Source organism: Colossoma macropomum, unplaced genomic scaffold (assembly GCF_904425465.1).
Source record: "Colossoma macropomum unplaced genomic scaffold, Colossoma_macropomum, whole genome shotgun sequence".
NCBI lineage: Eukaryota > Metazoa > Chordata > Actinopteri > Characiformes > Serrasalmidae > Colossoma > Colossoma macropomum.
In genome coordinates this window covers 34,761,132-34,774,904 of record NW_023494784.1, presented here as the reverse complement: position 1 = coordinate 34,774,904, position 13,773 = coordinate 34,761,132, and the positions used below count along the sequence as shown (strand labels likewise).

Genomic DNA, 13,773 nt, shown 5'->3' with positions numbered 1-13,773 from the left:
AACACTGATTTCTAAACATGAACATATTTTTCTGCCAGAGACACAGAAGCACTTTTGTATTCAGTGTACTTCATGACAGCACTGAGGTGAGGTTGATGCATAGATCGCTGGTGAGAAATGTCATCATCTTTTCTCTTTCCATTTGCTAAATGATATTTCTTTTCAGCTGTTGATTTCCCTGGAGGCACTTTCCCTTTTCTGAGACGTCGTAGGCCATTTGCACTTTAAAATTGAATGACTCCCTCCCCATTCCTCTTTTTCACTCTTCTACCCTCAGTGGTCTTTCACCTCGCCTGTCCCAAACTCCCCGAGCACATCTTCACCCTCTCTCTCTTGTCCTCAAGTGCGCCCAGTTACAGTTCGTCAACAGTTAGAGTTTCTGGCCATATATCAAACATATCAATGTGATTTGACTAAAGATAGTGACCACAGCAGTTGCCTTTGGGACATAGTTGTCTTATATATATAGCAGTATGTTCATTTTTCTTTACCTCTGTTCTGTTCCAGAGGAGCCTTCTCTTATGTGAAGCGAGTGACACACAAGGTAGGAAAGATGGAGTATGCAGCCAAGTTCATCTCAGCTCGTGCCAAGAGAAAAGCCTCGGCCCTGAGGGAGATGAACATCTTGTCTCACCTCGACCATGAAAGGATCATCTACTTCCATGACGCATTCGAGAAGAAGAACGCCGTCATCATCATCACTGAGATGTACGCTTTTCATTATTTTCATTATTTCACTATGAGGCCTAAGGCAAAATACCACTGTGAATTTAGAATTATTCACTTAATGCATCTTTAGTCAGGATATAAAACATATAAGGCCTAGCTATAATTGATCCACAACCATGAGACATGGGTACCTATAACCCCAGTTGTCCATACCTGGCTCATTTTGCTGGCTGCTATTATTCCAAAGTTGTCTCACTTCGTTTACATGTACACAACAGCCTGACTAAAAAACTTGTCCAAACCAAGATGTTGACATGAGCTGTATAGAAGACTAGTCCAGTGGTTCCCAACCTGGTCCTCAGTGCCCCCCAGATTGTTCATATTTTTGCTCCAACCAAACAACAAGTTGAAGGAAGAACATGGACTGTCTGAGGAGCGAGTTGGGAACGACTGGACTGGTCCATTTATAGTCCGTTTACTTGCACGCCAACATAGTCTGACTTTATAGCTTGAAATGCTACCTTCGTAGCGCTTCTAGGTTTACCCATGTGTGAGTTTCCCACTGTCCGCATTCTTTTTTTTCATGCTTACATCTAAGTATCTTCTGGTGTCCATTTCTGACAAATTGTTTTAGCCACACTTTACTTGAACCCTGCTACATAATATTCACATAATTATGCCATAAACATATCATGGCAGATGTCAGATGGTTGATAACCAACTCATTCTTGAATTGTCCAGGCAGTATTGACCTGGGTCGCATGTTTTAATCACACTACGCTTAGGCTGACAAAGTTCTTATCTGGACCATGACAGTTAAACCATGCTGTTTACATCATCATATCTTAGTTCAGGGATGCTTCAATCTTGGAGGGCCAGTGTCCAGCATAGTTTGGTAGAACCACTATCCAAACAAACCCACAAAATCTGACAATTAACAAATAAGTTGAACTAGGTATATTTGAGCTGGGAAGTCACCAAACTGTGCTCAGCACAGGCCCACCAGGACCAGAGTCCTGTCTTACTTAGACTAACAGTAATAAATTATATCAAACCATTGATATGCATGTAAATGCTGTAAACGACAAAACTGCAAGTATCTAACTGAAAAACACCCACACACCTTTACCCACACCTATACATACACAAAGTGTTCTCTGTCTCTCTTACTCTCCCTCCTTCTCTGACATGCACACACACACAGATGGACACAGACACAGATAATGTCATTTTTAAAGTTGTTGTCATTACCAAGAGCCATGTACCAGAACTGCTAGTGATTGTGATTGCCTTTACTGATTTTCCAAAGATGTCACGAGGAGCTTCTGGAAAGGCTAACAAAGAAATCAACAGTATTTGAGGCTGAGGTGAGACCCACTTGACTTTCCCAGCATGCTCCACTAAGTGACACACTGTGATGTAACAACCCTCTACCTATTTTGCCCCCAACTTGACGATTCTTGACCTTCCATGTGTCCTTCAATTATCTCTTGACAGAGCAAGTATGACCATTCATACACTAACCACTTTACCTTTAATGTACTGCAGGACACTGGATGAATGTAGTGCAGGACACTGGAAGAAAGCAGTGCTAGTGTCTTCAGTTATACTTTTGAGAGCTACCCTCCTATGTAATTAGATCTTAAACTAACATGCTTTGTAGATATGGTCCTGAAGACTGGCTGCATCAGATGTGTTCGTCCTAAATCCATCACTCCAAATATGTGCTACACTGGTACATTAGGGTTGGAGCTCTTAGGACCAGGGTTGGACATACTAGATGTCGTAAAAGATTGAGAAGAGATGTGTGTTTTCCAGATAGTACGTTCATTTCTTGTATGCCGTTTACAGATCCGCTCCAGTGTAAGACAGATGTTGGAGGGAATTAGCTACCTACATCAAAATGACATCCTGCATTTGGACGTCAAGGTGGGTCTGCTTTTGCGTTTTTGTAAGAAATTATGGAGAATCCAGGTCAGGCACCTCTTATTGCTTTAGTGTTTTCATATTCTCATCACCTTGTATATGTGACTCATAATGTGCTACGTATTCAGTGAGCTGAATCAGGATTGTCAGGGAAGAGAAATCTCTCAAATTGTACAGTACAAGGGTATGTCAGAACTAGGACTGGGAAACACTGCACTTTACAGATTGCACTATATATGCAATGTTTTGCCCTATATATACAGTAGTTTTGTTAACCCCAACCCTCTGCATTTTGGCTCATAGCCTGACAACATCCTCATGGCCGACCCCACCAGCGACCAGATCCGTATCTGTGATTTTGGGAATGCAGTGAAGTTCACACTCGATGAAGCACAGTACTGCAAATATGGCACTCCAGAATTTGTTGCACCTGAAATTGTTAACCAGACACCAGTCTCTAAGGCAACAGACATCTGGTAAAGGACCTGATACCTCCATCTCACAACTAGGTGGTGTAAAAATATAGCGTTTATACAGTGACATGGCATGAATGTGTTACAAACCTATTTTCTTTTCTCAGGCCTGTTGGTGTCCTGACCTATCTATGGTAGGTTTGAATTCCTGTGATCAATAAGTCAAGTTAACAAGTTTAAGAATGAAAGTTAAGGAGTTTAAGAGTAAAAATGAAAGCATCCAGTTGTTCTTACAGTAATTGTACGTTCACTGTTTTGATGTCTTCCATTAAGTGTACAGTTGCAAATAAGCTACAGTAAATGACTTTTATTAAACTAACTTTTCTCTTTCCTGCAGTCTTACTGGAGTGTCTCCATTTGCGGGAGAAAATGACCGAAGCTCCGTGCTTAACATCAGAAATTACAACGTAGCCTTTGAAGAGAGCATGTTTGCTGACCTCTGCCATGAAGCAAAGGGATTTGTCATCAAACTGTTAGTGGCTGACAGACTGTAAGTGCAAACTTAAAGTGCTGTTAAATACGTCAGTACAAGTAATCAGTGAATTATTTCTTAATTATTTATTAAACATTTGTACTTGTTTTTTTTCTCCAGGAGACCAGATGCCAGCGAGTGTCTTCGCCATCCTTGGTTCAAGGTATGAGGTGGAGAAATAATAGTAAACTGCAAAATGAGAAAGAGGAATAAAGAATAATGTTTTGGCTAAGCTAATGTGCATTTCCAGTAGTGCAATTAGAGAATATCAAACAGATTTAATGGGTTTGATAAGCAGAATCCTTTTTATATAAAAATAAAGGAGGAGCTCCAGAATGTATTGCCACATAAAGCACTTAATAGAAAAATTTTTCTACATACATTTTAGATTTTAACACACCCAAAGTCATTCAAACTGAAGCATCAGATTTAAAGTCACTCAGCTATCATTGGGCCTTATTCACCAATATGTTCCTAATTTTTTTCTTGAATTTATTCTTAAGAAAGGTCCTAAGCAAAAGTCTACTCAAACCCCAGCATTGTTCGCATCTTTGTGCTTGAGTGTGCATAGATTCTGTTTTGGAACAAGTCCCAAATAAGATGAAATTAATGAATGTTAAAATCTCTGTGAAACCTGCGTAAATGGATTTTAAAAAGAAATCGCTTCTTTAGAACTGGTGAATGAGGCCCATTGTTCTTAACATACTTAAACTGTGATGCATGTTGATGATGTGAATGGCAGTTCTCATTTTATTCCTGGTTATTTATTCTTTACACCCTTTGCACAGTTTTGCTAATAGCTGTTTGTCTCTTCTAGACTCTGAACAAAGGAAAGAGCATCAGCACCGAGTCCCTCAAAAAATTCTTGTTAAGAAGAAAATGGCAAGTAAGGAAATGTTAATAAATGTTCTACCACTTCTTTCTTTCTTCCTTCCTTTCTTTCTTCCATGATAGTAATAATTATTCAATATTTTACAGCGATCTCTTATCAGCTATAAATCCAAAATGGTGATGAGATCAATTCCTGAGCTGCTGGATGATTCCTCCAGCCACATCTCCATTGCTGTCCCACGGCATCTAAAAGAGGGCTCGCCACCACCCTCATCTTCATCAGATTCTGATGAGGACATTGATGAGCTGCCCTTCATACCTATGCCTCTCAATATGGAGTTCTCTGGCTCCAGAATGTCACTGACTGAGATTCTTGGGGATGATGAAATGATGGGCAAAACCAGCAGCAACCTTGAGAAGTCTGGATCAAGCCCTGAAAAAGCAGAGCCCATGGAGTGTGAGTCATCAGAGGAGGTTGGTGATAGTGCTGCAAGAGGTCGAGCCAGGAAGAGGACAACACAAGATGATGAAAGAGGTTCCTCTGATGAGGAACCAGGGGAACTAGCCAAGCGAGCAGAGCAAACAAAGAGACCGCTTTGCAGAGGCTCAAGTATGGAGTCTGACAAGCCTGAGGGAGCTCGTCGTAGAGGTGAGCTGCGTAGAGGGAGCTCAGCAGACAGTGCCCTGCAACTCCATATCAAGCCAGAGGAGGGTCCAGAGGAGAGTCCAACAGATGGTAGAAGAGTCCTTAAAAAGTCTGTGTCTATGGAGCTGCCTCGCAGAAGCCCAAGCCCAGGAGCTGCCAAGATGAGTCAGGAAGATTATGCTCTGAAACTGGAGCTGATGAGACAGAGACTCCTCAGAGGAGGCTCTGTGGACAACAAGATGAGTGGTCTTCGAGGCCCCCTGTTAGAGACTTTAGGCATGGGAGATGAGAAGCGCTTTATGCGTGGGGCTCGTTTAGGTAACCCTCCACTAGTTCGGGCAGCATCCACCGAATCACCAAGAGATGACATCCCAAAAACCAAAGTGCTCCGCAAGAGTGCATCCTTCAGCCAGGGTGACACTGAGCCAATGCCCCTGCATCGGCGGATTGGGGCTCCTCTAGAGATTCCTCTTGCCCAGATAGAGGAACGGCGACTGCAAGAAGCTGTATCTATGTCTGTTCTTGCAGAGCAAGTCAAGCAAGATTCCCGTCCTGTCACGCCCAAACCACTCACTCCTGAACCAAAGAGACATGAAACAAAGGTACAGGCAGAAGAGAAGGAGCCTTCACCTGTCAGAGACAGTCAGTATGAGGAAGTTAAACAAGCAGACATTGACGCTGTAGAAGAACATGATGATGCTAGTGTCCTAAAGAAAGATTTGTGCATGTTACAGGAAACTGCCAAAGAACCTGAGAATGTTCCCCGAAGTAGGTCAGTACCTTCTGTGGTGCCCAAAGTTGTGTTAGAGGAAAGAATTGAAGAGGAGGAAGAGGAAGTAAAAGAACCTGTAAAAGAAAGGGAACCTTCTGTTGCTAAGATGAAAGTCAGAGAAGTTGAGGAAGATGAGAGGGCACCAGTTAATGCTTCAGAGATCACCATATCCACTAGTTCCGTAGTGAGCCCAGCTGCAGTGTCTGCCAATACCCCTAAGAGTGTTGTCTCAACTTATGTGACCCCTTCTCCCCCTGCCCGCACAGTACTTCCGGATGGCAGGACATCTGCCTATGCAAGTGTCATGCAGACCATCCTAGTCCCATCACTGCAAACACCAAGTGAGCCAGCAGCCATTCCCACATCCACAAATGTCTCAGTGCCAGCTCCTCCATCTGTGCCTGTCTATGCATCCATGTCCAGACATATTTCAGAGCCGTCTCTCATATCTGCCCCATCATCATCTAAGACTGATACTCACCAAACCACTGAACATCCTGCGGTTTTCTCTCGTGTTGCATCAGTAGAACAACCAGCCAAGGAGCCAAGTCCACCTAAGACTCCCACTCTTTCCCCAAAGAGAGAGCCCTCTCCTGGTAGTCACATCCAGGACCTTGCCTCTGAAGAAGTCTTTGAGGCTCGTTTTAAAAAGCGCGAGTCTTCTCTCACCCGTGGTCTGAAACGTCTTTCTTGGCAAAAGACAGATGAAAAGCTCTCTACAGTTGCTCCTGAAGTGACAGAGGAGATGTATCGTCCAGGACCAATTGGTGCTCCTCTGGAGTTTGTACCCAGGAGGCTGGAAGAGAAGTCTAAGTCTGTACAAGATCTCCGTGAGGCAGAGAAAGACCCAGGTTTCATGAGGAGGTTGTCCATGCGCCTAAGGAGGACCCCGTCAATGGAGAGGAAAGAGGAAAAGCTCAAAGAGGATGAATTAACTACCCCAAGGCGTCGTTTGTCTTGGGCTTTGGGACGAAGAGGGTCCCAGGACAAAAAGGAAGTGGAGATGATGAGGCTGGACGGCGGTCCAGAGACACCTCCAGAGCCAGAGACCAAGAAACCAACTGAGTCCCCTGTTCTAGCAATGCGCAGAAAAATTGGCAGCACAGTGAGCGGTTTATCCATGAGGATCAGAAGCCATTCAGAAGAAAGGAAAGATGAAAAGGAGGGCAAGACAGAAACCAAGAGGACTCCTTTGCTGTCCATACTACGCCGTTCCACCTCAGAGGGAGGCAGTCTAAAGAGAATGGGCATCCCACAGGGCATCCCACAGAATCAACTAGCCAGTCAGTCGGGCACTGGGGCCTCCTCTGAATCTTTGGATTCTATGTCTAGCATCCAGTCAGAATCAGCTGCCAGAAGTATGTTAGATGACAGTTAATTGATTGCATGCGATGATGTTAATTGTGGTGTTGAACATGATTATACAGTGAGGGGAAACAAGTATTCGGGCACTTTTGTTTTTGTTAATTAATATACTTCTAGTGCATATATCCACTTCAAATTTACACATTTTTTGACTGTATATATGTATATATATATATATATATATATATATATATATATATATATATATAAAAGTATAAACAAAAAAGTATGTTTTTATTAACAAAGATATGTCTAAAAAACTTTGTTGCAAAGCTGTTGTTGTTTTTACAAAGCTCTTGTTGTTTTTGTTGGTTTTAGCAGAGGAGTTTACGTGGAGTGTAGAAATTGAGATGATTGGGGTGCAGTTCCTTTTTTTTATTGTTTGCTGATTTCAGGTCATCCTGTACCTCTTTACAAATGACTGTAGCCTTCTCTCATACCTTCCTTATCATTAATCTGAGAGCGCATTTTGAGATCTTAATATCTAGAACTTGATATATTTTACGTAACCTTTACATATATGAATTTTCAATATAGTGTATATTTTTATAGTATTTTTCCCTATAAATTTCATTTTTCTACTTATTTTTGTTTATGCTTAAAAATACATACTTTTTGTTCTTATTTATAAGTACGGTTAAAAGTTAAAATACATTACATTTGTAAATTTGGAGTAGATATACTAACAAAGTAGATTAGATTAAATAACAAAAAAGTGTCAGAATATTTGTTTGCCCTCACTGTAGAATGGGCTGGTATGGGTCCAAGTTTTTGCTCTTTTTGAAAAGTACTGTGCCCCATCTTAAGTAATTATCGGGAATTAAATATAAAGACCTTGATTAATGGAAGTGTATTGTGATTGGTGATACAATTGGTTGTAACCAAAGCTTGCCATCTGTCAAACAAGGATAAATATGTAACAGTCCATATTTCACTGACATAAAATGTTGTTGTTATTGTTGGCTTTGAGCTTCATGTTCTTTCCCTCCCAGGTGCAGAGACTGAGCGCAGGTCACGATGGGACAGATGGGGCCTGACCAGAGGCAGGAGGGACAAGACTGTCTCTCAGCCAGACATACCCACTGCTATTGCCAGAGAAAATGGCTCCCTCCGCTCTCGCCAGTACTCCCGTATGGCCTCTGGTATGCCTGTGTTTTTAATCGACTAGTGTTCTGTTATTTTTTTATATGAAACATTTAATTCAAACAGTACATAAGACATGACAACTTGAGTTTTTTTTAGCTTACTCTAGATTTGTCTTTGATCTTTTTTGCATTTTGCTTTATGCTGCAGGCCTTTTTCATAATTCTGCATTTATCACTGTGAATTATTTATGTAAACATGGTTTTGGCACTATGAAGAGAATCTCCTGAAATGACTATTCATGCAGACATCCCAAATTGTCTGTTCTTAGACTTTCCTCCAGTGTTTCATATCAAGCTGAGGGACCATGTTCTCCTTGAGGGAGATCCAGTCACTCTCAGCTGCCTGCCTGCTGGCAGTCCTCACCCACACATCGCATGGATGAAAGGTCTGATCTCGCCAACCCTGAAACTAGATATTACACAGTTCAGTCTTATGAAACCAAGTCAAATGCAGTACATTATCATCTGATGATTCATTCACTGATTATACAACATACCCTGACGAAATTAATATAAATGTGCTGAAATTTTATTTAAATTATTGTGCCACTGTTCATCTGGTTTGTGATGTGCATGTTATCATCAGGAGTTATGTTTTATATCTGATTCACAATGATTTATTAAGAAATGTGAAAGCATAACTAAAGCATAGAGTACTGAGTCAGTAGTGAATTAGAATGGTTTATTGAGTTAGCAAATCATTATGGTCCTTTTCAGTATTTCTTACACATCAGACTTAAATTGTATGATGTGCATGACAGTGAAAATTTCTTTTGCACTATTAAATGGCATACAGAATAGCTCGTCTGTTGCTCTGCGTGCACTTCTGGTAATGGCAGCAGAAGAAAAATGTCAATTTTTGAATTGATTTGCTAAACACTAAAGCATGAACTCCATGCTGTTCTATAAAATGAGGACCTCAGAGTGAGTCTTTGCTTATCTAATCAGCCAAATCATGTCAGGGCAAAATTGTCTCAGAACAGACCCTTAAATGTGTTACTTCACTGGCTTTATGTTTGCTAAATTGTAGTCTGTGAATAGACTGTGCTGACATTGCCATAGCTGCTCACTCTTTAGCTATTTATAGCAGACGTAAATGTCAGTGTCTCTGCAAAGTCAGACTTTACGACATAAGCCAAAAAAAATCAGTGAATGTGAACATCAGCATATTTAGGGATCACCAAGCTGTGACTTAGAAATTCTCAAAATTAATAAGATTTTAGATGAGACAAAAGAAGTTGCATAACGTCATTGTCTTACTCTTTTGATGACTGTGCATGCTCAGATAAAAAGCCACTTGAGATTGACCCGAGGATGAACATGATCTCCTGCCCTGATGGGAGACAACTGCTGATGATTATGAAGACCACCAAGAATGACGCAGGCCTTTATGAATGTGTGGCCACAAACCCACTGGCCTCTGTCACCAGCTCCTGTAAACTCTCCCTTGCCCGTGAGTTTTACACACATGCATACACATACAACACAGGATGGCACACATATGCACACATAAATGCACATACAATGGATATAAAAAGTCTACACACCCTTATTGAAATTGCAGGTTTTTGTAATGTAAACACAGACATTAAGATAAATCACATTTTTAATGTGAACCTGTAGCCTTTTTACATTTCAGCAGTTTAAAGTGTTCTCCGATGTCTACATAGAAGATATGTAACTTAGCTCGGGGCAAAAAATGCCCAGATGCGGTTTTACACGCCCAATTACAACCCTGTGATTTGTCCCTAGAATAAAACAAGCTGTTTTCCCTTTCATAGTGCACTCATGAATAATTTGATGAGCTCGGCTGTGATTTGCTGGTTTACAGCAAGGCACCGCGATGGCTCACACAGAAGCAACACAGGCAGGAAAGTAAACTGAATTGCCATGTAAATAAGCTAGGACCTCATACTGTTTAGCTCGCTATGCTTGTTACTTGGAGCTTGCTAGTAGCTAATGGTTCCTGTGATACCTAGCTACTTGCCTTTGATCTTGACAACAACACAAAGTAAATTAAAATTTATAGCTCACTATGAAACGTCTTGTTTCAACCATCAAAAAGTGTTTAAAATCACACAGCATGGCTAGATACTTATAGGTTTCTGTTGGGGATGTGATGCTAATAAAGTTGGAACTGCTCCTCTCTTCAGTGTCAAACGCTGAGCAGAGCCTGCTCGATATTGTCCAAGGTTTGTCTGTCCAGAGTGTGCAGAGCAAACTAACTACTTTGAATTATGGTTGTTCAAGATCCTGTTAAACATGTGGGAGCTGAAGTTGACTTACTGTTTGCTAGTTTGTTCTGCAGATTTTCCATTCCACCTTAAATGGCACCGCAGTTACATTCTGGCTCATGTACAAGGTGTAGCATTTAAGGTGGAACAGAACATTCGATTAAGAAGCTGGTGAATAGGAAGTCATCTTCCCTGTTTAAGGATGAACATCAGTCATGCCCGTTGACAGTCGGTTCCTTGTAAAAGGTATGAAAAGTGCAGACATCCCCTTCACAGCCTGGAGCTGTACATTTCTGTACATAGCCTCCTGTTTCGTTGCTGTTGCACTGTTGTCCTTGTTTCCTGTTGGGCTAGAATATTAATGAGTCAAGACTATCATGTAACACTGAAGGATTTTGAAACTTCTGAAGTATTACCACGCTTTTTTATTTACTACTTTTGCAAATGTGGGATTTTTGTTCAAAGGAGGAGACAACAGTGTTTAAGGTTTACGAAATGTCAGTTCCATGTATCGAACTCTTCTTACTCAACTCTGCCAATGTAAATATAGTTTTCCATTCTGTAGCACCTTTAAAATGTACAAAACAGGAGAATAGTGTGAAAGAATATCAAAAGCAGAGCACTGTGAATACTATCATCAATAGGTGGGAAAAAAACACAGGGACACTGCTATCTCTAGTCAAGATAGATGGTATATTGACTAACAAGTATCAAGTATCATACACTGACCGCTTTCAGAAAATTGAAGATGAAGAGGAAATTCACCAAAACCCCGCATCTGAGTCAAACCGAGAAATGGTTTCAAAAAGGAAGATCAGTGTCTGAGAATGGCCAAAACAAAGCCCAGATCTGAATCTCATAGAAAGTTGTGCACAGGAGATTACCTGTCACTTTGAAATACTCGAACCTTTTCGCAAGCAAGAGTGGGATAAAATAGCAAGGCACAAAAACTTAAGGCTGTAGTAAATGCATAAGGTGCTTCAACACAGTATTAGTGGTGAAGGTGTGCACACTTATGCAACCAGGGTCTTGGCATTTTGTATTATTAATTATATTTCATAATAATTATCTGTTTGTCTTTCTCTTGAATTTTGTTGTTTGCAAGGTTACGTTAAAGATGTAAAAATGTCACATGATTTATGTTGATTTCTAGTTTTACATCACAAAAGCCTGCAATTTTATTAAGGGTGTATAGACATTTTATATCCACTGTATATCTGAAGAAGAGAACAGGAGTGGAAGAGAGAATGTTGTAAGAAAGTCAAAAAGGGACAGAGATACGGACAGAAATGCAGATAGAGAGAAGATATGCGTGTTTGTGTGGGTCTGTGAGACAGGGGTTATGATCTGTCTTTCTGTTTAAAAGCCTACAGCTGGGCTCAGGGAGGAGCCCGTTGCCATCAGAGCAGCTGTGCTGCTGGCTATGTCATCACTAGTTCCTGTGACAATCGGCCCACTCTCTGATTGGAGGGGGAGGCTAATATGGTGCTTATCAATGTGCAAAGCCATTTACTCACAGGACAGCAGGCCATAAATCATCTCCTCTACAAAATGCTACCCCATTGCCGATTAACTGAGCAAGGTCACTCACTTGCAGGACTGCGAAATATTCTCTTTTCTCAGAGCTGTAATTTTTCACACATTTAGATAAATGCTCAAGGGTGACAATATGGAAAACGTTTACATTTCCATATGAGACTTTTACACATTGCACAATTGGTGATTTGCTACAAACTGCAGTGACATTTTTTACATGTTTTCCCAAAGCTTATTTAGATTTGTGAAGACTTAAGTGCGTTGGGTAAAACATCTCCTGCAACTAGGAAGTCCCTGCTGTTCTTTAGCAGTCATATGTAATAGAAAATATCATCCTGAGCCCAAGTGAACAAAGCCATTGTAGTATTGACATAATGTAACTGTTAAAGAGTCTTTAAAAGGTATTTACTCAACTAGTATTCAAAGATCTTTTAGATATAATGTATTGCAGAACTTTTTTAACTTTAAGTTGTAACTGCAGACATACTGTATCTTTAGGTCTTCCAAACCGACCTGGCACTCCAGAAGTTCCTCAAAAGTATAAGAACACAGCATTAGTGGTGTGGCGCCCATCCGACACCATGGCTCCATGTACCTACTCCCTGGAGCGGAGGACAGAGGGTGAGTGGCTTTAAAGGACTATATCACTGAAAAACGCTAGCATGCCTACAAATAATGAAAGCAGGTAGGGAAAAAATACCAGAATGGCTACAATTTAGTAAAAGCCACTGTCTCCTAGTTTTGCTTCCTCAATTAGTTTTGATAATAGACTTTTTATTTACCTATGTTTTTGATGTTACGACATCAGTGATGGTACATCAGTAAGTCGTGTTAAAATAATAAATTCAGTGGAGGCATGTCATTAATTAAATGTCATTAATATCATTAAATCATTGACATTATTAAATATCATTAAATGTCAAAATAATCTATAGAGAATACCACTGATAGCACAAAGGGATGTTTTTCTTTCCTTAAATATTCTGTTTATTTACTGTTGCTATGTTTGTTTTAATGTGAGCTACATCCAAGAAAAAATTGTCTTGTAAGTGAGCTTTTTTGGCTAATAAAGTCAATTCTAATTCTTATTTTAGCATTTCCTGAAGCGGGCTATTTATACCATGCAATATTGAAGATATTTGTCTCCATGAAACATCAAGTAGCTCTTTACTGCCATCATTTGGATAAGTTGGGTATTGCAGTAAATTCCTTTTTCCTCTTCACATTTAGGGGTTGTCAGTATAATCTCAACTTTCTCACAAGAGTAAAATGTAAACAAAATTTACACACTGCGTTTAATCCAAGAAACTACTATAATTATACTGTGTCTGTTTATTTTAGTGTTTGATCTTTCATTAGCATATTTGTTTTTTCACCTTATTATTGATTTTTTCTTTAGGTGAAAGTAACTGGCTGATCGTCGCCACTGGTGTGGCTGATTGTTACTACAATGTCACAGACCTCCCGACTGGCGCTACTTACAGGTTCAGAGTGGCTTGTGTGAATAAAGCTGGCCAAGGACCATACAGCAATCTCTCTGAGAAAGTTACCTTGGATGCAGCAGGTACAGTTCATGGTGCTTTCCTAGTACTCATTTCTGCTTTTTTTATTTCTGGAAGTGTCCATATGTCAAATAATAACTTCAAGATACTCTTTAAAGATAAAATAAAAAGTATAACTACTGTGGGAGTTTTGCTTGAAAGA

At 40.3% G+C, this 13,773-nt stretch overlaps 1 protein-coding gene across 2 annotated transcripts in view; it reads left to right on the top strand.

Moving 5' to 3' along the window:
- spegb (striated muscle enriched protein kinase b) overlaps positions 1 to 13,773 on the top strand; it is a 97,860-nt gene that overhangs the window by 78,750 nt on the left and 5,337 nt on the right. For both annotated transcript variants that reach the window (XM_036570011.1, XM_036570021.1), the window contains 14 exons: positions 508 to 708; positions 1,979 to 2,036; positions 2,521 to 2,598; positions 2,899 to 3,071; positions 3,176 to 3,202; positions 3,406 to 3,558; positions 3,661 to 3,703; positions 4,358 to 4,426; positions 4,519 to 7,147; positions 8,147 to 8,296; positions 8,569 to 8,685; positions 9,585 to 9,752; positions 12,568 to 12,690; positions 13,469 to 13,633. In XM_036570011.1, coding sequence (XP_036425904.1) covers positions 508 to 708; positions 1,979 to 2,036; positions 2,521 to 2,598; positions 2,899 to 3,071; positions 3,176 to 3,202; positions 3,406 to 3,558; positions 3,661 to 3,703; positions 4,358 to 4,426; positions 4,519 to 7,147; positions 8,147 to 8,296; positions 8,569 to 8,685; positions 9,585 to 9,752; positions 12,568 to 12,690; positions 13,469 to 13,633 — 4,154 coding nt within the window. The remainder of the gene's footprint in view (positions 1 to 507; positions 709 to 1,978; positions 2,037 to 2,520; positions 2,599 to 2,898; positions 3,072 to 3,175; positions 3,203 to 3,405; positions 3,559 to 3,660; positions 3,704 to 4,357; positions 4,427 to 4,518; positions 7,148 to 8,146; positions 8,297 to 8,568; positions 8,686 to 9,584; positions 9,753 to 12,567; positions 12,691 to 13,468; positions 13,634 to 13,773) is intronic.